General features: G+C 46.4%; 1 protein-coding gene across 1 annotated transcript in view; it reads right to left on the minus strand.

Moving 5' to 3' along the window:
* LOC309522097 (uncharacterized protein) overlaps positions 1–24,932 on the minus strand; it is a 35,903-nt gene extending 10,971 nt beyond the window's left edge. The window contains exons 1-11 of the mRNA XM_082205316.1: positions 24,721–24,932; positions 19,828–19,884; positions 17,406–17,443; positions 13,774–13,914; positions 11,774–11,836; positions 11,194–11,314; positions 8,898–8,990; positions 6,173–6,333; positions 4,018–4,103; positions 2,129–2,212; positions 1,270–1,332 (exon numbers count right to left, since the gene is read on the minus strand). Of these exons, the coding sequence (XP_082061442.1) occupies positions 1,270–1,332; positions 2,129–2,212; positions 4,018–4,103; positions 6,173–6,333; positions 8,898–8,990; positions 11,194–11,314; positions 11,774–11,836; positions 13,774–13,914; positions 17,406–17,443; positions 19,828–19,884; positions 24,721–24,888 (1,075 nt within the window). The 5' untranslated portion in view covers positions 24,889–24,932. The remainder of the gene's footprint in view (positions 1–1,269; positions 1,333–2,128; positions 2,213–4,017; positions 4,104–6,172; positions 6,334–8,897; positions 8,991–11,193; positions 11,315–11,773; positions 11,837–13,773; positions 13,915–17,405; positions 17,444–19,827; positions 19,885–24,720) is intronic.
* Positions 24,933–26,172: the final 1,240 nt, after the last annotated feature.

Consider the following 26,172-nt stretch of genomic DNA (forward strand, 5'->3'; position numbering starts at 1 on the left):
GGGCAGCTCCCAACAGAACACTAAAAACAGAATAAAACATTAAACATTAAAAACTTCCCTAAACAGGGTTGCCTTCAGATGTCTTCTAAAAGTCAAATAGTTGTTTATTTCCTTGACATCTGATAGGAGGGCGTTCCACAGGGCAGGTGCCACTACCGAGAAGGCCCTCTGCCTGGTTCCCTGTAACCTCGCTTCTCGCAGGGAGGGAACTGCCAGAAGGCCCTCAGCGCTGGACCTCAGTGTCCGGGCAGAATGATGGGCGTGGAGATGCTCCTTCAGGTATACTGAAGCCACTTTTGCAACAGGTCCTGGTTGCAACATGCTAAACCAAACCTTGATTTAGCTGCCAGCTCACTCTGACCTAAAAAGGCCAGGCATGAGCTCCTCTTTGGAAGACAGCTTGTTCACTTTAATCTATTTCAAGCTTTAATCTATATATAAACATGCCACTATTCATTAAAAAAAACCAGGAAGTCATATAATTTTAAAAAAATGATATACAAAATTAAAATCGGAAACCAGCCAACTACCCTACCTGCCCGCAGACTGTCTTGCCAGAGTGGTGCATGCTCTGTTATCTCCCGCTTGGACTACTGCAATGCGCTCTACTTGGGGCTACCTTTGAAGGTGGCCCGGAAACTACAACTAATCCAGAATGTGGCAGCTAGACTGGTGACTGGGGGCGGCGGCCGAAACCACATAACACCGGTCTTGAAAGACCTACATTGGCTCCCAGTACGTTTCCGAGCACAATTCAAAGTGTTGGTGCTGACCTTTAAAGCACTAAGCGCCCTTGGCCCAGTATACCTGAAGGAGCGTCTCCACCTCCATCATTCTGCCTGGACACTGAGGTCCAGCTCCGAGGGCCTTCTGGCAGTTCCCTCACTGCAAGAAGCAAAGTTACAGGGAACCAGGCAGAGGGCCTTCTCGGTAGTGGTGCCCGCCCTGTGGAATGCCCTCCCGTCAAATGTCCAAGAGGAAAACAACTACCTGACATTTAGAAGACATCTGAAGGCAGCTCTGTTTAGGGAAGTTTTTAATGTGTGACATTTTAATGTATTTTTAATCTTTGTTAGAAGCCACCCATAGTGGCTGGGAAAACCCAGACAGATGGGCGAGGTGCAAATAATAAATTATTATTATTATTATTATTATTATTATTATTATTATTTTCTTAACTGCCTGCAAAGGCATGACGGAACAAGTTTTCAGCAGGTGCACACACACTTTCTTCAGCTAGACAGACAACTCCAAAATCCTCCTTCTTACCAAGGCTTACGGTAGAATATGAGAGAGGGTGACAGCCAAATTCACTGGTGCGTCCAAAGGTACCTTCAGATGACACAAAGCAAGTGGATTAGAGGCATGATGAAGTAGCAGGTGGCCAAAAGGAGAGGCCAGAGGCTAGTCTGGCCTGAGCGATGGATCATGCCAGGCTCCAAGCAGCAGCCTACAGAAGGGGAAATATGGAAGGGCTTCATATTCTCCTTCCCCTGCTTCAAGAGCCAAACCAATCAAGGGTCTTAGTACCCAGGATGGAGTGCTGGATTTGATCCCTGCTCAGCCATGAAGCTCCCGCGGTGGCTGTGGTGCCATGGCTGGCTCTCATGATAAACAGAGAATTATCCATCTCTAGTTAGACCTCTCGCTACAGTTAATTGGTTAACGGCGCGTTGGTACCTCTGGACTGGCCATGTTGTGCAGATGCCCAATTATCGTCTTCCAAAGCAACTACTCTATTCTGAACTTAAAAATGGAAAGCGTAACGCTGGTGGTCAACAAAAGAAGTTTAAAGACTCTCTCAGGGCAAATCTTTAAAAATGTAGTATAAACACCAACAACTGGGAAACACTGGCCTCCAGTTGGAGAACAGCCTTTACCAAAGGTGTCATGGGCTTGGAAGACGCTCAAACTCAGGATGAAAGGGAGAAACGTGCTAAGAGGAAGGCATGCTTGGCAAACCCTCACTGTGATCAACTCCCACCCAGAAACCTATGTCCCCACTGTGGAAGGACGTGTGGATCCATAATTGGTCTCCACAGTCACTTACGGACTCGCTGTTAAAACCGTGTTTATGGAAGGCAATCTTACTCGGCTACGAGTGATCGCCAAAGAAGAAGAAGATTACCTTTGAGTCCCACAATGCCACAGAAAGACGCAGGGATCCTCACCGAGCCGCCCCCATCTGTACCAAGAGCCAACGGGCAAAGGCCTACAAAAAGAAGCAGAATTACAAGCCTTCCGTTCAGGCAAACCATCTAGTTCTACATTCCCCCACACAATCTCCTCAGAATCACAGAACTGTAGAGTTGGAAGGGACCCCGCCGCTGCAGAGAGGTACGGCGGGACCCTCTGCCTCCATGAGAAGGCCCCTGCTGCTGCAGGGAAGCGTGGCACACCTGCCACTGCAGGGAGGTATGGTAGGACCCTCTGCCGCCGCGGGGAGGCCCAGCAATGCCCTCCGCTGCCGCCGATATATATCATGATATATTGAGATATCGTGATATTTAGCTGGCAATAACCAGCTATCGCCCAGCTCTATCACTGATAGAGTGCAAAAGGTTATGAAAAGCAAACTTGTTGAGTTTCTGGTCCATTGTGGTGGTATGTATATGGGCAGGGGTGTAGGAAGGGGGGGGCGTTCTGCCCCGGGTTCCATCATGGAGGGGGTGACAAATTATCAAGGAATGATTACTGCCCTACTAGGGTAGTTCATAAAATACCATCGTTATTAGAAAGGCAAAGTAAACTCTGTGAGTTTATGGAAATGGCAAAATTGACGGCAACTATTAGAGGCCATTCAAATCAGAGAATAATTAAAGAGTGGGAGGGAGTGAAGGAATATATGAAAAAATATGGTTCCGGAACTGGAATATTAATAGATAAAGTGTAAAACATGAGGGGTAAGCAAGCAAACAATAAAAAAATCAGCTGCGCAATGATTAAATTATAACAACACAACAAGACGGAAGAAGTAAACAAAAATAAAAATGAGATTACACATGGGTGAAGGAATGGGGGGGTATAGGGGAATTTGAAATATTATTTATAATATAAAAGCTTTAATATAAAATTTCTAACTGTGTTGTATTTGTATACAGCAAAGAAGTTTATAGTAATTAGGTATATTTTAATTTGGTTAATTATATAATAGGTTTATGTTAGAAAATGAATATGGATGTTGAATTTGATGTTTGTAATTTTTCTTTTTTCGGTTTTGGAAATAAAAAATAATTATAATTATAAAAAACCTTTTTTTAAAAAACGCCTGCTCCAAAGGTCTCATCTTACTACACTAGGGATTATACAGCCATATTTGAAATTTCATGCATATCAGTTAATATCTTGACCCGCCTCCACAAAAATAATTGTTTACTTGGCCATTTTTATATGTCGTGAAGGCTAAAATTTCAATTCAGTGGAGCCAAAACACAACCCATCCTGTAGATTTAAGTATCTGTCCACAGTCGCCCAGAATCCACATTCCTTTGTAAGAAAATATGAAATACAGTGGTGCCTCGCAAGACGAAATTAATCTGTTCCGCGAGTCTCTTCGTCTTGCGGTTTTTTCGTCTTGCGAAGCACGGCTATTAGCGGTTTAGCGGCTATTAGCGGCTTAGCGGCTATTAACGGCTTAGCGGCTATTAACGGCTTAGCGGCTTTAAGAAAATGGAAACAAACTCGCAAGAACTCGCAAGGCGTTTCGTCTTGCGAAGCAAGCCCATAGGGAAATTCGTCTTGCGGAACGACTCAAAAACTGGAAAACTCTTTCGTCTTGCGCGTTTTTCGTCTTGCGAGGTACCACTGTAACGTAAAACCATTTTTGCAGGCAAACAAAAATCAATGTGGGGGGGGGGATGACAAGAAATTTTCCACACCAGGTACCACCTGACCTTCCTACGCCTCTGTGTACAGGGGATAGATTTCCTTGGCAAGGGCACAAGGGAACCGATCGATGCCTCTGTTGAACTGCCGCTCTCCTTCTTCCCGCCTCCCCAACTCATTGGACAACCTCACCTGAAGCCACGGCTGCTGCTGACCCACTAGAGCTGCCCCCAGTGAAGTGCTGGGGGTTGTAGGGGTTCCTCGCCGTACCGTGGTATCTGGAGGGAGACAGAGAAAGATTCTGAAGGCAGTGCCGCCAAGACCGTTGGAGGAAGAGAAGGATCTCAACATCCTGACACACAGGTGAGGTTCAAGGCAGAGGCCACGAGGTATGGCACCCAGTCTCCATGCTCTACCTAGCCCCGTGGTTCCCAATGTGGGGCACACGCCCCACAGCGGGGCAATTTGATTTTCAAAGGGGGCAATTCGAGAATGAGTTAGACCAAGTTAATGGGCTTTTAGGTTTCTTCCACGTGAATAGGAGTTCATTTTTTGAGTACAGTGGTACCTCAGGTTACATACGCTTCAGATTGCATACGCTTCAGGTTACACACTCCGCTAACCCAGAAATAGTGCTTCAGGTTAAGAACTTTGCTTCAGGATAAGAACAGAAATCGGGCTCCGGAGGCGCGGCGGCAGCAGGAGGCCCCATTAGCTAAAGTGCTGCTTCAGGTTAAGAACAGTTTCAGGTTAAGTACGGACCTCTGGAACGAATTAAGTACTTAACCTGAGGTACCACTGTAATAAGTATTTTTCGCTCTATAAGACGCACCCGACCATAAGACGCACCTAGTTTTAGAGGAGGAGAACAAGAAAAAAAATGTTCTCTCCCTCTCTGCTCAGCGCCCCTTCAGCGAAACGGGAGGAGAAACAGAGCACTCCCGCTCTGCTCAGGAGGCTTCGGGAGGCTATCCCTGAAGCCAGGAGAGCAAGAGGGATCGGTGTGCACCAATCCCTCTTGCTCTCCTAGCTTCAGCGAAAGCTGCACAGCCTGCATAGGTAGGTGTCAGGGAACTGACATCAGAGCAACAGGAGAAGGAGAGGCTCTCCGATTCTGCAGGGGAAGGTACCAGCACAAGGGGGAGACGTAGCTTGATAGAGGGGGAAGGATATCAGCGTAACACCAAGGATCCAGGAGAGCAAATGGCAGAAGAGGTGGAAGGGCTCCGGGATTCTTCCTTGGAAGTCAGTGAGGAGAGCACTGGTCCTCCTCTACCCACGCCCTCCCTGCGCAGGAGACTTCCGCGCAATGAGAGGCGGAGACGATTGGGTGTCAGACAGCTTTTATGCTGGAAAAGGTTTAAGAAACGCCCACAGACAGATTCTGCTAGCGACTGAGACAGCCACGCGGAGATGGGCTGTGCAGTCAAGACGGTTTAAACTATGCAACCAAGCTTCCAAACGGGAAGGTTTATGCACGAGTAACTCCCAACCATTACAGTAGGGCATGGCCAAAAATGTTGGAAACCCCTGGCCTAGCCTCACAGAGCCACCGAGACCTCAGCAGTGGGTGCACTGGGCAGAGACCATGCAAATGGTAAAAGGCAGTCTCCTCAAATTCCAATACCTTCTATTTTCTCTTTCGTGGGCAGCGGGGTTATTGGGTCATTCTTGCTTTTATTTTTATTATACATTTTGTTTTTATATTGCGATTTTACCCTGTGAACCGCCCAGAGACCTGCAGGTATAGGGTGGTATACAAATTTCAATCACAGCAACACCACACATACTATCATTTAAGGAACCACACAATTCAGTGTTAATACCATAAAGACTTACTTTAAACTCTTCCTTTTTCACGTCTCTTCCTTTAAAGTGAGTTTTACTGCTGACAGCGATAGCTAGTGGTTCTAAACATAATCGCAATTCAGACTTTGTCTGGTCCCTTTTGACCAAAATTATTCACCAACCTTTTAACTCGAGCATTCCAATACAGTGGTACCTCAGGTTACATACGCTTCAGGTTACATACGCCTCAGTTACAGACTCCGCTAACCCAGAAATAGTACCTTGGGTTAAGAACTTTGCTTCAGGATCAGAACAGAAATCGTGCTCCGGAGGCGCAGCGGCAGCAGGAGGCCCCAATAGCTAAAGTGGTGCTTCAGGTTAAGAACAGTTTCAGGTTAAGAACGGACCTCCGGAACAAATTAAGTACTTAACCCGAGGTACCACTGTATAATGCTTTGCTCCACATTTATTACCTTTCTTATTCCACTCATGTTTTAAAGAGAAAGCTCCATTCAATGTTATCAACAAGCCCCCGTTTAATGAATGTGAGCTACTTTACCTGTTGGGGTTACAACCAGTGGTTCCAATACCCAATTCGTGCATGTTTGAGACACCGATAATAATGGCCCCAGCCTCTCGCAGTTTTTGGGTGGCAGTGGCATCTTCGGTTTCTGGCTCCATGCCCAGGTATTGCGTTCCACTTCGGTGATGATAGGGCACCTAAAAAAATGCAGGGAATCAAAGGTTTTTTCCCCATAGAATCACAGAATCGTAGTTCAATGACAGCAGCAAGAATATTATTGGCACAAAAATGGAAGCAAGAAGAATTACTGACAAAAGAAGAATGGAGGATGAAATTGATGGACTATGCAGAATTGGATAAACTAACCGGAAGAATTCGAAGCCTGTGGGACCAGAGATTCACAGAAGACTGGTGTAAATTTACGGACTATTTGAAAAGTAATTGTGATGACCAGATTACGTTTGTAGGTTTGCAAGAAGTTTTGTGAGGTAAATTATTTGAATTATTGCAAAAATGGTTAAAGAGGTGGATTGTGAGTTAAGATAATTAAAGGCAATAGGAATTTAAGAAATGCAGAAGAAATGATAAAAATGGTGGATCATCAGAGGCGCTGATGGAAGTCCAAAAAGATTGTATAAGATGTGAAGTTCTGTGGAATGCACAATAATTGGTATGTTTATATATATATATATATATATATATATATATATATATATATATATATACACACACAGTGGTGCCTCGCAAGACGAAATTAATTCGTTCCGCAAGTCTCTTCGTCTTGCGAGTTTTTCGTCTTGCGATGCACGGTTTCCCATAGGAATGCATTGAAAATCAATTAATGCGTTCCTACGGAAACCGCCTTCAGACCAGGTCTGGGGACAGTCTGTCCCCGGACCTCCTCTGAAGGCTGGGGGGGGGGGGACAAGGGCTTTTCTTCCCACCCCCAGCATTTTAAAAAACCCCGGGACAGCGGAGGACTTCTCCGCTGTCCGGGGCGATTTAAAAGCCCCTGGGAAGGCAGGCAGGGGGGACAAAGACTTTCGCCCCCCGCCCGCCTTCAGAAGGTGTTCCCGCCCCCCCCCCCCGCTCCGCTTCGGAACAGCGTTCCGAAGTGGGGCGGCTGGGGCAGATGTTCCCGCCCCCCCTCCCCGCTTCGGAACAGCGTTCCGAAGTGGGGCGGCTGGGGCAGGTGTTCCCGCCCCCCGCCCCGCTTCGGAACAGCGTTCCGAAGTGGGGCGGCTGGGGCAGGTGTTCCCGCCCCCCCGCCCCGCTTCGGAGCACCGGGAGAAGCGATCTCCCCACCGCCCCTTGCTTCAAAAGAGAAGACCCGCTGTCCCCCGGGGCAAGCTTCGTTTTGCGAAGCAAGCCCATAGGGAAATTCGTCTTGCGAGGCAACTCGAAAACGAAAAAACCTTTCGTTTTGCGAGTTTTTCGTCTCACGAGGCGTTCGTCTTGCGGGGTACCACTGTATATATAAATCACAGAATTGTAGAGTTGGAATGAACCATGAGGGTCATCCAGTCCAACCCCCTGAAAAACAGGGCTCTCTTTTGCCCAACGTGAAGCTCTAAGCCACACCCCTGAGATTAAGAGTCTCATTTCATTTCAATGATATATAATGAAATGAAAAGGATGTTTAAAATAACCTTTGTAAAAAAAACAACCCATAAGCTTTTCTCTTGGGAATTATAGGGACAGAACTACCTAAAATGTATAGAAACCTATTCATGTAAGTTACTACACTGGCAAGAATATTACCCGTCCAAAAATGGAAAGAAGCAGAGGTCCCAGTAAAGGAAGAATGGATACAAAAATTTATGGAATATGCAGAAATGGCAAAACTTACCAGAAGAATAAGAAACCAAGATAACAAACTTTTTATAAAAGAATGGAAATGGTTTATTGGATATTTACAGATAAATTGTAAACAGATAAGAACATTGGCAGGCTTATTGTAATAACCTGCAGTTTTATAAGAGTATATATTTAAAGTAGGTGAATAAATGAGCAACTTATGTGAATTTGGATATGCAGAAGATATTAAATATAAATTTAAGGAACTGCAGGAAGAAGGAGGAGTCAAGTCAAGTTTTAAAAGGTCAAAATGATTGTAAAATTAGTGAAATGTATAAACTTGAAAAGTATAAAAAAATAAATTAAAAGTTATTAAGAGTTTCATGTTCCGCTGCTGGTTCTTTTCAAGTGCTCGCCAGTTTAGGATTACATTTCATTGTATTTGATGAAGTGGACTGTGATCCGAGGAAGCCTATTACATAATAAACGTCTTAGGTCTTTAAGGTGTCACAAGACTCTCATTAAACAAACACAGAAGCTGCAATACAGTGGTACCTCGGGTTAAGTACTTAATTCGTTCCAGAGGTCCGTACTTAACCTGAAACTGTTCTTAACCTGAAGCACCACTTTAGCTAATGGGGCCTCCCACTGCTGCTGCGCCGCCAGAGCACGATTTCTGTTCTCATCCTGAAGCAAAATTCTTAACCTGAAGCACTATTTCTGGGTTAGCAGAGTCTGTAACCTGAAGCGTATGTAACCTGAAGCGTATGTAACCCGAGGTACCACTGTATGCTGTGATTCCTGGTGAGCGCAGTCAAGCTGCCCCTTTCTTCCCCCTGTGGCAGTCCAAACAGGATTCTTCAGATCAATCCCAAACCCAGCAGCTATAATTCAGGCAGACCACCACCTCCCTTTCTTAAGACCAGCCTTATTCAGCAAAGGCAACTAAGCGGACTGTGTTTACCACTTTAATCTCCTCCTTCAAGCACACTGGGATCCCGTCCAAAAGAGAGAGGGTCTGCTTGCTTTGATAGCGAGCGGTGGAGTCCTCCGCCATCTGAGCAGGAAGAGATTTATAATGTCGTGTAGCATTCATTAATATAATTGCTGAGCAGGAAGAGAGATAGGAACAAGTGGCAGACCGAAGCAGTCCCAACCCGAAGTCTGATTCAAAGGCTTCAGCAATAATAATAATAATAATAATAATAATAATAATAATAATAATTTATTTGTACCCCTACCATCTGGCTGAGCTTCCCCAGCCACTCTGGGAGGCTTCCAACAAAGATTAAAAATACATTAAAATGTCACACACTAATAATCACACCCTCCTTCCCCCTGGCCAAAAGCTGCAATGAATGCAGTGGTTCTCAAACTTTTTTTCCTCTGGGCCACACTTTCAGAACAAAAATTTGCTTGCACCACACTGATTTTTTTCCCCCTGATACAAAATACATTGGAAAGCAGAAAGGAAGAAGCTTGATTTATAACACAGAACACAACTACTTTATAATATGATCATAAAAGTACGAAACAATGCAGCTACAGAAGAATATGAATCCTTCCCCAAATATAATGATAAACGGGCCTCTTACATATGTAACTTAAGTAGGTATACAAATTAAAGGAGAGGTGTGGAGCTTGCTTTTGCTGGGTCCTCTCATTTATACGACATCTCACTTGAGAGAAACAAACTCATCTCATCCCCACAAAGAAGCCTTTCTCTTTTCTGATCTCCCATCTTTGTCAAGAGTTTAAAATCCCTGCTCACAACAATATGTTGTGGAGAACTGTAGAAAAATAGCTGAGGCTCTTAAAGAGAGGCACAGAAGCAAAGAAGCGTAGAATTGGAAGGGACCCTGAGGATCATCTAATTCAACCCCCTGCAATGCAGGAATATGCAGCTGTCCCATATGGGGATCAAACCTGCAACCCTGGCATTATCAACACCATGCTCCATCCAGCTGCTATACTGGGGTCAGCAAACTTTTTCAGCTGTGGCCGGTCCACCGTCCCTCAGACCATGTGGTGGGCCGGACTATATTGGGGGGGGGGAATGAACCAATTCCTATGCCCCACAAATAACCCACAGATGCATTTTAAATAAAAGCACACATTCTACTCATGCAAAAACACCAGGCAGGCCCCGCAAATAACCCAGAGATGCATTTTTTTAAAAATGAAAAATTCTACTCATGTAAAAACACGCTGATTCCCGGACCGTCCGCGGGCCAGATTGAGAAGGCAATTGGGCTGCATCCGGCCCCCGGGCCTAAGTTGCCTACCTCTGTTGCTATAATATGGATACTGTGTGTGTGTGTGTGTGTGTGTGTGTGTGTGTGTGTAGAGACGCGGGTGGTGCTGTGGTCTAAACCACTGAGCCTCTTGGGCTTGCCGATCGGAAGGTCGGCAGTTCGAATCCCCACGACGGGGTGAGCTCCCGTTGCTCTGTCCCAGCTCCTGCAAACCTAGCAGTTTGAAAGCACATCAAAGTGCAAGTAGATAAATGGGTACCGCTCCGGCGGGAAGGTAAATGGTACTTCTGTGCGCTCTGGCACTCGCCACTGTGTCCCGTTGTGCCAGAAGGGGTTTAGTCATGCTGGCCACATGACCCGGAAAGCTGTCTGTGAAGAAACACTGGCTCCTTCGGCCTGAAAGCTAGATGAGCGCCGCAACCCCAGGGTCGCCTTTGGCTGAAACTAACCTTTTATAAATAAATTATGTCGATCTTATACTAAATTACACTGAAATATCTCTTTGATTGTCTTTGAACCTTCCCTCCGCACTTGCTATCCTCTTATGCCACACCAGTGTGGTAAACCACAGCCTTGGGAAACGAACCACTGGTGTAATGTTTAGGTAAAGGTAAAGGGACCCCTGACCATTAGGTCCAGTCGTGACCGACTCTGGGGTTGCGGCGCTCATCTCGCTTTACTGGCCGAGGGAGCCGGCATACAGCTTCCAGGTCATGTGGCCAGCATGACTAAGCCACTTCTGGCGAGCCAGAGCAGCGCATGGAAACGCTGTTAATCTTCCTGCTGGAGCGGTACCTTTTTATCTACTTGCACTTTGACGTGCTTTCGAACTGCTAGGTTGGCAGGAGCAGGGACCGAGCAACGGGAGCTCTCCCCGTCGCGGGGATTCGAACCGCCGACCTTCTGATCGGCAAGTCCTAGGCTCTGTGGTTTAACCCACAGCGCCACCTGCGTAATGTTTAGATGAGCCTTTTAAGTAAAGTAGCACAGCTTTGGCCAACCTACTTTGAGGATCTCTTTGCGGTCCCACTGAACAATTGCTTGGAGGGGGAGACTGGACCTCTCGTCATCTTCCAAGGTGGCAATAATGTTCTTGGCGACCTGAAGTGGTGTAACCTCACCGGATCTAGCAAACAGAGAACAGTCTCCTTGTAAGCCTGCTCACTTCCCCACAGTCAGGCTGGGGCCATGGGAAGCTGTACCCAAATCCAGCTCCAAATGGCAGAGTCTCTATTATTCGTTATGCTTCTATCCCACCTTTCCTCCAAGACGTGCTTTTCATCCTCGCAAACAGCCTTGAGAGGGAAGTTAGGCTGAGTGAATGTGACTGGCCCAAAATCACTCAGTGAGCTTCATGGCTGAGCTTGAACCCTGGTCTCCCAAGTGCTAGTCCAACACTCTTAACCACTACACCACACTGCCTTCATGTAGGTATCGATCCCTGGGTCTACAAAGAGCTGGATGCCTCGATTCCACTCTTTGGGAGCCCATTTCTGTTTTGGGGGAGGCTACAAAGTCCCGCTTCTGTCAAACAAAGGAGGAGGGAGCCCTGTGACAGTTTTGCTGCGTACCTGCTGTCACTTACCGGTAGCAGTTCAAATAATCCTGGATCCCTTTGAAGTTGAACATAGGGCGAGCAGAACGTGAACTGTAAGGAAAGGAAAGGTAAAGACCAAAAGAGAACGACGCCGGTCGCCTGAGAGCGACGGATTGATGATCAAGCCATCGTGGACCCAGCACTCATTTCTCATCATCCACAGCTAAACAACTTGTGCCGATGACCAATAATGCTTCGCTGTCTGCTGCCTGTTAGGACTTTGTGGAAGCAACTGCATGTTGCTGGCAGATGCCCCAAATTCACATGTAAGGTAAAGGTGCCCCTGCCCGTACGGGCCAGTCTTGCCAGACTCTAGGGTTGTGTGCTCATCTCACTCTATAGCCAGCGCTGTCCACAGACACTTCCAGGTCACGTGGCCAGCGTGACAAAGCTGCATCTGGCGAGCCAGCGCAGCACACGGAACACCGTTTACCTTCCCGCTGGTAAGCGGTACCTATTTATCTACTTGCACCCGGAGGTGCTTTCTAACTGCTAGGTTGGCAGGCGCTGGGACCGAACGACAGGAGAATTCACATGTAGAGGGAAGTTTTTAATGTTTGACATTTTATTGTGTTTGTATATTTTGCTAGTAGCCGCCCAGAGTGACTGCGGAAACCCAGTCAGATGGGTGGCATACACTTCTTCTTCTTCTTTTTATTAATATTACAAAGAAAATACTCTGCTTAGCACACCTGAGACCTTGCGAAGAAGGGGGGGAGAGAGAAAGGGGGGAAATACCGTACTTTTCCATGTATAAGACTAGGGTTTTTTACTTTAAAAATGTTAAAAATGGGGGGTAGTCTTATACACGGGGGCAATCTCCCCCCATTTTCTTAAATTTGAGTCCCCCAAAATAGGGGGTGTCTTATACCCGGGGGCGTGTTATACACAGAAAAATACGGTAAGTGACACTCTGAGCTCTGGTCCCACCACCAAAATTGCCCTCCAAGGGAACATGGCACTTGACAGGAAGAAGATTCCCTCACCCATTCCGGAAGGATTCAGTAAGTCACAAACAGCATCATACACGCCTATATGTTCCTTATACATAAAGAACATTAGCCAATATGATAAATATGCCTGCCCTTCTTACCTAAACATCTGTTTTCAATAGAAGCAGCTGCATATTCAACCACTTGCCTAGTAATCATAGGCGACCAAGAATTCCACACAGACGACTGAGTGGATTGGCAGGGAAGTTGTTATGTACTACTAAGCTGAATAGGATCCAAAATGCAGCAGTCTGGTTGGTCCTAGAACAATAGGATTCAGAATGCAGCAGTCTGATTGGTCCTAAAACAATAGGATTCAGAATGCAGCAGTCTGATTGGTCCTAAAACAATAGGATCCAGAATGCAGCAGCCTGATTGGTCCTAGAACAATAGGATCCAGAATGCAGCAGTCTGATTGGTCCTAGAACAATAGGATTCAGAATGCAGCAGTCTGATTGGTCCTAGAACAACAGGATCCAGAATGCAGGAGTCTGATTGGTCCGCAGGAGCCACCCAATCCAACTCCAGGTGGGAGTGAATCCGCAACCTGATTGGCCTACAGGAGAATCCCAGAATTAGCCAATCACGTGGGGCCCATTGTGTAAATAATGTATATAAAGCAGACATTTTGGGGGAACTTCCAATTCCTCACTACTATGAGCTGAATAAAGAGCATGAAATCGACTCTCGAATATTTCAGAAGTGGTGGATCAACGTTCCATGTCCGCTTTGTAGAAGCAAATATTTTTGTTGGCCGGCTAAAATGTTGTAACAGCCTGTTCCGTGTTGGTTGTGTTGAAGAGGTCTTCGGCGGCTTGTTCCTTCCATCACCAGCATGGAAACGCAGGCGGGAAACTTTTGAGGGCAGTATGCTAAATGCCTCTTCCACTTTCCCAACAAATGATTTCCCCTGAGCTATCTAGTGTCCAAATGCAGCTCGTTTCCACCCGTTCCCAGCACCCCAGATCTCCCACCTCTTTCCATTTCTGTACTTGCCTTATTTCCATCAGTTTGGGGAGAATTTCCAATACATTTTCAGACTCTGAACGGTTGTTTTTCTCTTCCTCAGCGACTACCGGCACAAATGTAGGGTCTTCGGCAAGATCAAGGAAGCGCAGAGCGGTAAAGTTGTTGACCCTGCAAATAAGTGTGTGAAATGGGAGCTTGAAACGGGAAGGGATTGTGGAAACATTTTAATTCAGAATTGCACTCGTTCTTTCTGTCGCCGATAGTTTTCCTTCAACAAGATGCTACAAAGAAGGTCTTGCAGATCCTGCCAATAAAAACCATCTTGGCAAACAGATTTTATCGGAGAGGACCAATTTTGACACCAGTAGTTCCATGACTGTCAAGAAACAGCTTTTTTTTTTTTGAAAAAAGAAAAATCAGGAGGGTACCAAGACTCAGAAGGCTGTCTCATTGCATCCACAGATTGTAAGTCACAAGTTAAATCACTTTCCCACATCTCCAACACCCAGGCTACTTTCAGAGGATCCTCTAAAGCATAGAAACCATCATGAGGCGCAATGCCTTCTTCCCTGACACACTTCTTCATCCACAAGAGGAGACACTTCCAATCATGGTTTCAAACAAACCACAGTTTCCCATGTTTGGGTAAACCAGGCAACTGTGGTTGGAAGTTTCATATCTCCTTCCTTTGCACCCAGAGGACAGAGAGAGCATATGAAGAAGAAGAAGAGTTTGAATTTGATATCCTGCTTTATCACTACCCGAAGGAGTCTCAAAGCGGCTAACATTCTCCTTTCCCTTCCTCCCCCACAACAAACACTCTGTGAGGTGAGTGAGGATGAGAGTTCAGAGAAGTGTGATTAGCGCAAAGTCACCCAGCAGCTGCATGTGGAGGAGCAGGAAGCGAACCCGGTTCCCCAGATTACAAGTCCACCGCTCTTAACCACTACACCACACTGGCTCTCAAACCTTGTGCCAGATCGTTGTTATAATGCCAAGTAACGGAGAGAAGGAAACAGCTGGTTTCCCAAACTCTGTATATTTATTCCTCCCCACCCAAATAAGGTTGTGATCACATGTGAGAAGCGAGCCGAAGTTGCTATTCAGACCAAGTGAAATAAATGAACATACCTAAGTTGGGTCTGTTAATTTTGATGGGTCTGCCATGAGTAAAGCATAGTTGAATCTCCCCCCTTGTACCCAGTATCTTGTTGAAGTGGCCCCCATTGAGTACCATAACAGTGGTACCTCAGGTTAAGTACTTAATTCATTCCGGAGGTCTGAACTTAACCTGAAACTGTTCTTAACCTGAAGCACTACTTTAGCTAATGGGGCCTACTGCTGCTGCCGTGCCACCAGAGCACAATTTCTGTTCTCATCCTGAAGCAAAATACTTAACCTGAGGTAATATTTCTGGGTTAGCAGAGTCTGTAACCTGAAGCGTATGTAACCTGAAGCATATGTAACCTGAGGTACCACTGTAATGCCAAATTGATTAAAAGTTAATTGGAAAACACAAGATGCACAGTTAGTTTTGCATGTCTGCACAGCTAAAATTGTCTGATGTATTCCCTGCAGTGGTACATGTGAGTTTTCTATGAATTCTGGACCGTTTAACCAAACCGACCACATGGATATATCCCAAAATGCAACTTTATGGTGTATAAATGCATCACGATGCTGTTGCAAAAAGCTGGCTGCGCTCAGTATGCATGCAAGATAAAGGAGTTGGCATCTTAAGAATTTTAGACCATCTGTTTAAAATGCTAGTATTACCCCCCAGAAGTGCCAAGGTGCCACTCATCTTCTGCATTATGCCTTGGTTGGGATACGAGGCTGCTTCTGTTCAGACCCGCACCTTCAAGATGCCAATAGCTTGTGTCAGGCATTACCAAGCGCACCATGCTTGATACAGAATACAGTGGTACCTTGGGTTAAGTACTTAATTCGTTCCGGAGGTCCATACTTAACCTGAAACTGTTCTTAACCTGAAGCACCACTTTAGCTAATGGGGCCTCCTGCTGCTGCTGCTCCGCCGGAGCATGATTTCTGTTCTCATCCTGAAGCAAAGTTCTTAACCTGAAGAACTATTTCTGGGTTAGCAGAGTCTGTAACCTGAAGCGTATGTAACCTGAAGCATATGTAACCTGAGGTACCACTGTATGTATTAAGGCAAGCAAGGCGTCAAACTAGGAAACAGACCCCGTAGGCTCATCTCTTCAACAGAGGAGGGAAGGGTGCTGACCCAGATAACTGCAGAGTTCAGCAAAACTGGAAACAGGAGCCAAATCAAATCAGAACCCCAGAAGATGCTGAAAAGCAACAACCATCCACAAGTTCCTCCATATATGGCCTATGGAAAATCTGTAAAGTGGAGACACTGGGCAGCATTCTATGAATTATTTGCACCAGTGCAAGGATTAGCACTAATGTAACAAATTACATTAAGTGAGGAGGAATTGAAGAACCTTTTAATAAGGGTGAAAGAGGAGAGCGCAAAATATGGTCTGAAGCTCAACATCAAAAAAACTAAGATCATGGCCACTGGGCCCATCACCTCCTGGCAAATAGAAGGGGAAGAAATGGAGGCAGTGAGAGATTTTACTTTCTTGGGCTCCATGATCACTGCAGATGGTGACAGCAGTCACGAAATTAAAAGACGCCTGCTTCTTGGGAGAAAAGCAATGACAAACCCAGACAGCATCTTAAAAAGCAGAGACGTCACCTTGCCAACAAAGGTCCGTATTGTTAAAGCTATGGTTTTCCCAGTAGTGATGTATGGTTGATGCTTTTGAATTCTGGCGCTGGAGGAGACTCTTGAGAGTCCCATGGACTGCAAGAAGATCACACCTATCCATTCTTAAGGAAATCAGCCCTGAGTACTCACTGGAAGGACAGATCCTGAAGCTGAGGCTCCAAGACTTTGGCCACATCATGAGAAGAGAAGACTCCTTGGAAAAGACCCTGATGTTGGGAAGGATTGAGGGCACAAGGAGAAGGGGATGACGGAGGACGAGATGGTTGGACAGTGTTCTCAAAACTGCTAACTTGAGTTTGACCAAACTGTGGGAGGCAGTGGAAAACAGGAGTGCCTGGCATGCTCTGGTCCATGGGGTCACGAAGAGTCGGACACGACTAAACAACAACAAATTTCCACCCTCTCTTTCCCTGACATGTGCACTGCGCTGTCCCCAGATCTGCTCTGGAGAGTTGATGATCCCCTTCCATGCAGATACAGTGGTACCTCTGGATGCGAATGGGATCTGTTCCAGAGCCCTGTTCGCATCCTGAAGAGAACGCAACCCACATCTGTACATCTGCACGTGCGTGGGTTGTGATTTGCCGCTTCTGCACATGCGTGTGACGTCATTTTGAGCGTCTGTGCATACGTGAGCGGCGAAACCCGGAAGTAACACATTCCATTACTTTCGGGTCACCGCAGAGCACAACCCTTAAACGCTCAACCTGAAGCAACTTTAACCCGAGGTATGACTGTATTAGGGTGCATAGGGAGAAGAAGGGGAGAGCATTCCATTGCGCAAAGAGAAATCCCTGCGCTGACAGAATAGTCTCCTTGGCGCTATGTTGAATGCAATCCACTTCTTCCAGCAACACAGATCTGCTCCCCAATTTGAATTCTAAAATAAAAAAATACTCACCGCATTAGAAGTGGAACTAAAAAATGCTGTCCGAAAGCCTATAAGTGGGTATAAAAACAAATAAAATAATTGCAGTTCTAGTAGATTTGCTGTCGATTCTCTTGAGCTGCTTAAATATACACATAATTTCGGGGGCAAACCTGCTGCACATTCAACACATTTTGGGCATATGGCTCATCTCTTCTCCGGGATTATATTCAGCAGAAAAAATAAAAAAAAAATCCTTCCAGTAGCACCTTAAAGACCAACTAAGTTAGTTCTTGGTATGAGCTTTCGTGTGCATGCACGCTTCTTCAGATACACTGAAACACTTCTTCAGATACACTGACCTATTGCAGTCGTTAAGAGTCGTCAACAGGCTCATCTCAGCTATCTGCCAATCTCCCATTCCCACCACCCTTCTGAGTAATACCCCTCCCCACCTTCTCACTATATAGAAGGGTCTGGCAACTTCTGTTTCAGTGTATCTGAAGAAGTGTGCATGCACACGAAAGCTCATACCAAGAACTAACTTAGTTGGTCTTTAAGGTGCTACTGGAAGGAATTTTTTTATTTTGACTATGGCAGACCAACACGGCTACCTATCTGTAACATTCAGCAGAAAGTCATTCTTTCAGCAGGAGCCAGATTTGCACGATATTGACTGGTCAGGCCTTGCATCAATGATAAGGCCCCCTCCACTGTTCGTGAAGTGTAGAAAAGCCATTAAAAAAGAATGTGACTAGGAGCCCAGGTGTGTCTCATCGCAGGAGCAATGATGGAGAGGCAGAGAAACAGTCCTCCCCCCACAGGAGTAATAAGTGGAACACACATTTTGTGTGCCAAATCTGGTTTAGATGCATCTCACTCTATTGTGTTCCACAGTACAATTAGTCGCAATCCAGTTTTGATGGCTTAAAGGTAAAGGTAAAGGGACCCCTGACCATTAGAGATCACCCCGTTGTGGGGATTCGAACCGCCGACCTTCCGATCGGCAAGTCCTAGGCTCTGTGGTTTAACCCACAGCGCCACCCGCTGATGATGGCTTGCCTGTCCTAAAAATATATGCACTCAGGGAGCCCACACATTTTTTGCCTACAGACAGGAACTTCTGCAGTGCTGTGGGCAACTGTGTAAGCTTTATCTGATCAAAACAAGTATATGAGCTTCATCACCAACGTACAGAAATGAAGCGGCTATCCCAGTGGTCGGCAAGGTTCTCCTACAGTCTAGTCCAACTGCAAGGCATTGTTTCGGAATTCAACTTTCCCTCCAAAGAGCTCTCAGCATCATCCCTCGGGTTCTCAAGCAGACTCTCATCCAGCTGCTGGCCAGCCTGAACTTGCCTAGCTTCAGGGATGGAGTTTCATCAAGGAACCATAACAAGTTGGATGCTTTAGCCCCACACCAAAAAATGTGTTCTGATTACTTCTCCTGAACATTGAAGTGTCTTGCAGAACAGCCCTGGCAGCAGCTGAAGGACTTCCTTCAGGAGACCCCTTCAGCTAGGAAAAGGGGGTCCCATGTAGGCTGGGGAGGATGCGATAAAAAAAATTGTTATTGTTGTTGTTGTCTCAAAGGCATGCAGTTTGCAGGGAACCAGAAACACTGAGCACAACCACACCCTGAATTTAGATCACATGGCAAAAGCAAAAGCAGCACAGGACCACTCCTTCCCTTATTTTCTGCAGTTAAGTCTAAATAACTTGAGACTAGTAGAAGAAGATGCAGTCCTTACAGTTCTGCACATCATACCCAGACTGAGCTAGATTGCTTGGTCTCTCTAAGTCAGTCACATGCCCTGAAACCATGAAATGTTTCAGTGTAGTATGTTTTTTTCATGAAAGTCAAAGGAACTACTGCTAAGCAGTAACTGAAAGTACATCTCCTTTTGACTGCCAACTCCTGTTCTCCTTTCACTTTCCTAGTGCAAGTGGGAGCCACAACAAAATGCTGCGTCGCCTCCCAGTTTTCCCATCCCGCACGCCACTTTGCCACTCAGCATTCTGTGCTGCTGAGTCCTTATCAGGCTGGTTTTTGTGGGTTCCCCTCCCATTTAAGGTTTAACAGCTAGTGGTTTTTTTGTCCTTCCGCAAATCTTCAAATTCATCCCAGCCTGCTACTACCTCCCCCTCTTGTGCCGGAGGTAATATGTTGCTGTCCTGGCTACCCACATGAAGGCATGGAAAACCAGAATTCTGGAAACAGGTGCAATGATTGCTTAACAACCAGAGCCCAAACCCAAGAAGCTCAAGTTCCTGCAGCCGTGCTCAAAATACAAAGCATGGTTGGGCCATTCTAGGCTGCTCAAGTTCCTTCATGATCACTGCTCCATCTTGGGAGGGTCTGGCTTCACTGAGAACAAGGATAGGAATTCTAGATATGCACAGGATACTTTTAAAAAGGACAGAGACTAATCAGATTGGAATGGCTGTATACTCACAGTGTTGGCCAGGTGTACGCAAAGCCGCAGCGAGAAGCCAGACAACCTGGGACTCCACTGTGAGGGAAAAGAGGGGAAGGGGAGAAAGAAGAGTTTAGGGTTAGTGTTGCACCGATAGCCCCCCTAACTCTCCAGGCATTAAATCCAACAGCATTCAAAAACCAGCAGAAGAACATTTCAGTCCTCTAAGACACACTGCTGCTGACCTGGAGGATTTTTTTTTGTTTATTTATTAAAATTTTTAAGATATTATATTACAGAAAAAATACAAGAAAAAATACAAAATAAAAACAGTTAAAAACACCTTAATTTTCCGTTGCATATTTTTCTTACACTTATTTCCCTGGACCTCCTCATACCTCCCTTTTTTGTATTCCACTTCAATTTGTTAGTTCAGCAAATCCTTGCCATTAAGCTTTTACCCATTTATAAACCATTTTTTTCCATGTCTCTTAAAGCATTGCAGCTGGAAACCACTTAATTTCTATCCAACATCATTCTAACATTCATTAATTTTACAATATTTCTGTAAATAGTCTTTGAATTTATTCCAATCTTCTTTCACCGACTCTTCTCCCTGGTCTCGGATTCTGCCAGTCATTTCTGCCAATTCAATGTAGTCCATCTGACCTGGAGGAAATCACAGGGCACTGTACTGACCTTGCGTCAGTATGATCCACAGATAAATTCCCCTTTTGCACAGAGGTTTGGACTGCAAAACTTAGGGAAAGGGGAAAGGAGGTAGATGCACATGCATATTGATTTGGAATGATACTGGGTTGTTTTTGTGGGAAATGTTTTTCTGGGAATGTTATGGATAGTAGGAGAGGATATATTGATTAAATATTATCTTTCCTCACACTAGTGAGTCAAGTAGCAGAGCACATTTCCCTTATAAAGCAGGAAACTAGTTTGCAGATTCCGGGTTTTCAGCATTCGAAAACCAAAACGTTCGACTTCCAAAGCGTTCGACAACCGAGGTACTAGGAATCCTCCCCTCCCCAAAATGACTTTATTTTAGGGCAGCGCCATTTTGCTTCCAAATCTATAGGCGTGGGTCCACTCATGTTCAAATATTCTTTTTTAGTACCAAATTTTTAATTCCAGTACAGAATTAATATCAGAGAATGACATTTAGCATAAGGTTAGTACAGTTAATACTCTCAGTCATAGGTTCCTGTATCAGGTAAGAAGCCAAGGGAAGGAGTAATGTTATTTTACTATCCATTTATACCCCACCCCCATCTTTGTTTACAAAAATCAGCATAATACAAAACCGGATTAAAAATACAAAACGTATCCGGTAAAGGTCACAATTTAAAGCAGCAGATAAATTCAAAAACCAATTTAAATTGCTGCTCTGAAGGAAAGCAGTAGTGGTTGGGCAAGGAAGGCTAAAAAATGACCTTTGCCCAGAGAAAAAGTAGCTCTCGAGGTGTCGACATTCAAAGTGTTTGCTATACACAGCAGCCAAACCAGTCATCATATGCTCTTTCTGGCTAGAGACAGAATAGGTTTTAAAGGGAAGAGAAAGTAGCTTGAAAGAAAAGCCACTTCCCACAGTGTCACGTGCATTTATTTTGTCCCACTACAGGGACGCGGTTGGTACTGTGGGTTAAACCACAGAGCCTAGGACTTGCTGATCAGAAGGTCGGCGGTTCGAATCCCTGCAACGGGGTGAGCTCCCGTTGCTCGGTCCCAGCTCTTGCCAACTCAGCAGTTTGAAAGCACGTCAAAGTGCAAGTAGATAAATAGGTACCACTCCGGTGGGAAGGTAAACGGCGTTTCCGTGCGCTGCTCTGGTTCGCCCGAAGCGGCTTAGTCATGCTGGCCACATGATCTGGAAGCTGTTCGCCAGCTCCCTCGGCCAAGAAACGAGATGAGCGCCGCAACCCCAGAGTCGGCCACGACTGGACCTAATGGTCAGGGGTCCCTTTACCTTTTATCAAGTATAAAACCTGATAAACCTTCTTTCCAGAGGCAAAAAAAAGCAGCATGATGGTACAGAAACTGAACACACAGTTCTGAAGAATCCTCTCATATACAGTGGTGCCTTGCAAGACGAAAATAATCCGTTCCGTGAGTCTCTTCGTCTAGCGGTTTTTTCGTCTTGCGAAGCAACCCTATTAGCAGCTTAGCGGATTAGCGGTTTAGCGGCTATTAAAGGCTTAGCGGCTTAGCGGCTAAAAGGCTATTAGCGGCTTAGCGGCTTAGAAAAAGGGGGGGAGAGAAAAAATCGCAAGACTTGCAAGACATTTTCGTCTTGCGAAGCAAGCCCATAGGGAAATTCGTCTTGCGAAGCGCATCGAAAAACGGAAAACCCTTTTGTTCAGCGGGTTTTCCGTCTTGCGAGGCATTCGTCTTGCGGGGCACCACTGTACAGCAGTCTTTTCAGCCTGGGGATCGCAACCGGCAGGTAGATCCCAAAGCCCGTGTAAGTGGGTCACGGGCTTTATAAGTAAACCCAAAATAATGACTGCTTTTAGTTCTTAATTGGTATGATGTAAACCTCTTAAGAACTTTTTGTTTCGTTGGGACATCAAAATGATGTGTTAACCTATGTCTGACGTTTTAACTCTTAGGAAATGTTCTCTGGCAGGAGACGGCAATCAGTTTGCGACAAAATGCTCCGACCAGTCAAACCACTCTGCCGCCAGGGTTAATCAACAGTTAAATCAAGTCTGACTTGAAGCTTGCTTAGGCAACGTTTGTCCATTACCCTTCCTCTCAATAAACAGAGAAGTCTGAATTATGTTACTCAAAAGTGGTGTTTGTCATGGCTCCAAAATGGCATGGCTCCATCAGCAAGGATCCTCTAGTCCAAGGGTCAGCAAACTTTTTCAGCAGGGGGCCAGTCTACTGTCCCTCAGACCTTGTGGGGGGCCGGACTATATTTTGAAGGGGGGGGGATGAATGAATTCCTATGCCCCACAAATAACCCAGAGATGATTTTAAATAAAGGGACACATTCTACTCAGGTAAAAACACGCTGATTCTCGGACCGTCCGCGGGCCGGATTTAGAAGGCGATTGGGCCGGATCCGGTCCCCGGCCTTAGTGTGCCTACCCATGCTCTAATCCAACCCTCTGCAATGAAGGAACCTCAACTAAAGCATTCGTGGCAGATGGTCATTCAACCTCAGCTTAAAAACCTCCAAAGAAGGAGAAACCACTGTTCCACTGTTGAACAGCTCTTGCTGTCAGAAAGTTATTCCTGATGTGTTGTCAGAATCTCCTTATAACTCAAAGCCACTGGTTCGAGTCCTATCCTCCAAAGCAGGAGAAAACTAGCTTGCTCCATCTTCCATGTGACAGCCCTTTTAGGTATTTGAAGATGGCTATCTCCTCTCAGTCTCCTCTTCTCCAGACTAAACATACCCAACCCCTTCAACCATTCCTCATAAGGCTTGATTTCCAAACCCTTGATCATCTTGGTCACCCTCCTCTGCACACGTTCCAGATTGTCAATGTCCTGCTTAAATTGTGGCACCCAGAACTGGTATTCCAGGTGTGGTCTGGCCAGGGCAGAAGTGAGTGGTACTATTACTTCCCCTGTTCTGCACACTATACTTCTGTTGATGCAGCTAAGAATAGCATTAGCTTTATTTGCTGCTGCATCACACTGTTGACTCATGTTCTGCTTGTGGTCCACTACCTAGGCGCCATCTCCCTAGGGCCCTGGGTGCCAAGGCACCCACAATATGTCCCATATAGGGACCAGGTGCCCACAAAATGTGGGGGCAAGTGGGCAGCACCACACCCCATGGAAAGAGCAGGGAGTTTGTGCCAGGGTGTGAAAGAGAGAGCACAGAGTTCGGGCAGAGAGAGGGGGGAGACTCCAAGATCCTTTTCACATGTACAGTGGTACCTTGGGTTAAGTACTTAATTCGTTCCGGAGGTCTGTACTTAACCTGAAACTGTTCTTAACCTGAAGCACCACTTTAGCTAATGGGGCCTCCTGCAGCCGCCGCGCCGCCGGAGTACGATTTCTGTTCTTATCCTGAAGCAAAGTTCTTAACCTGAAGCACTATTTCTGGGTTAGCGGAGTGTGTAACCTGAAGCGTATGTAACCTGAAGCGTATGTAACCCAAGGTACCACTGTACTGCTAGTGAGCCAGGTGTTCCCAATCTTATCACAAGCATAGCTGTCAACCTTCCCTTTTTTTGCGGGAAATTCCCTTATTCCAACGCCTTTTCCCGCTGATATCCCGGATTGTTAGCTATCCCGTATACTGTCCCCGGGACGGGTGAGGCTGCTGATCCCTTATTTTCGAGACTGCTGATCCCTTAATTTTCAAATCTGACAGCTATGATCACAAGGTGCAGACAGGATATGCCAAGCGGGCAGAACCTCCCTTACTTAAGCAAATTTTATTTCCTCGATGGCAGCTGCCTCTCTTGGCTACGCCCATGCATCTGATATTGGAGCATCGAGTTCATCTTGCCTAAGCGAACAACCTTGCATTTGTCCCGCGGTATTATCCCATTATTTCGTGGTAGCTGTGCAGTTTTTGGTAACAGGAAGCCCCAAATTCAGACTGGAAACCTTCCATAGCTGTCAACCTTCCCTTTTTTTGCAGGAAATTCCCTTATTCCAGCGCCGTTTCCCGCTGCTATCCCGCTGTTAGATATCCTGTAGACTGTCCCCAGGACAGGTGAGGCTCCTGATCCCTTATTTTCGAGGCTGCTGATCCCCTATTTTCAAATCTGAAAGTTGGCAGCTATGAAACCTTCTCTTTTAATAATAATTTATTATTCATTATCATTATCATTTGAGGTTCCTATCGCAGAGCACTTAAGTATCCTGGGCTGGCAGGGCGATCATCCGAGATCGAGCCCCCCCCCCAGCCGCGGGGCCAACGGAGAGCGGATCGCCCCGACGCCCCCCACTCACCGCATCGGCCGGCGGCCTACCGCCTCCTCCTGCGACCCGGCCGGCCTCCCTCCGCGTAAAGGCGATGCGCGCAGCCCCGGTGACGCGCCGCACGAAGCCCAGGTAGAAGAGCAAGAGCCCGGCGACTGCAGTCGACCACAGCAGCAGCGCGCAGCTTTCGCCCTCCATCGCGGCGCAGGCAGGCGGCTCTTCTGCCCGGATTGCAAGCCCGGCGGCTGGCGAGCGCCGCCTCCTCCCTTCTCCTCCCCTCCGGCCTTCGCGGGCTGGAGGCGGAGTTGCGCCTGCGGGTAAAACAGGCCTTTTGCGCCCCCGGAAGGAAACGGCAACGGTTGTTGCTGCGGTTCTTTTACTCCGGGGTAACTGCCAGCTTTTGTCTAACGGGAACTGCGCGCCGAGACTACGGAGGGACAAGGCCAAAGAAGACGAGCCCCTTTTTGACCCCAAGTGAAAGAACTGCGTTGGCCGAGTCTTTCCGCCAAGTTGGATAAAATATGGGGGGGGGGGCGCGCGCGCCAAGTAAGCCCTACCCCACATAAGCGATCACATGCCACTATTTGAATGGCAATGCCCATCAACTTTGGGAGGGCCCCCTGCGCCCTCCAATTTTTATTGGGGGGCTTGGCCCCTAGGATTGGCTCCTATGCTTTCTGCACTCTGGGTTTTTTTGGTTCGCTTTTACGCACAGCGCCGGGGCAGCAGGAATTATTATTACTGCCCCGCCTTTAATTGATTTCTGAATCTTTCATTCAGTCTGCAGACAGAGAGAGCTAAAGCAATGGGGATAAGCCATATGTAAAGGATTAAGATTTAGGCCGAAATCCTAAACACCCTTTACATACTTGACTACTGTAATCCGCTCTACGCGGGGCTGCCCTTGAAGCTGTCCCAGAAACTCCAGCGGGTGGCAGAATGCTGCAGCGAGGCTCCTCACGGGGTCTCTGCCATGGGAGCATATTCACCCAGTGCTTTTCCAGCTGCATTGGCTCCCGGTGGAGTACAGGGTCAACTTTAAGGTGCTGCTTTTGACCTTTAAAGCCCTTCATGGCCTAGGACCCCCGTACCTACGGAACCGCCTCTCCTGGTATGCCCCACGGAGGACCTTAAGCAACACCCTAGAAGTCCCGGGCCCTAAGGAAGTTAGATTAGCCTCAACCAGAACCAGGGCCTTTTCAACACTGGCTCCAGCCTGGTGGAACGCTCTGCCTCATGAGACCAGGGTCCTGTGGGATCTGATCTCTTTCCGCAGGGCCTGTAAGAGAGAGTTGTTCCGCCTGGCCTTTGGCTTGGAGTCAATTTGATTCCCTCCCCCTTTTCCTTTTTCCTTTCTCCTATGATGAGATTGCTCCCTAATTGTTTTAATGTTGTATCTTAATCTTTTAAATTGTATTTTCATCAACTTGTTTTTATTATTGCTTGTTAGTCGCCCTGAGCCCAGTCTTGGCTGGGGAGGGC

The sequence above is a fragment of the Podarcis vaucheri genome, assembly GCF_965113315.1.
Source record: "Podarcis vaucheri genome assembly, chromosome: 17".
Lineage (NCBI taxonomy): Eukaryota > Metazoa > Chordata > Lepidosauria > Squamata > Lacertidae > Podarcis > Podarcis vaucheri.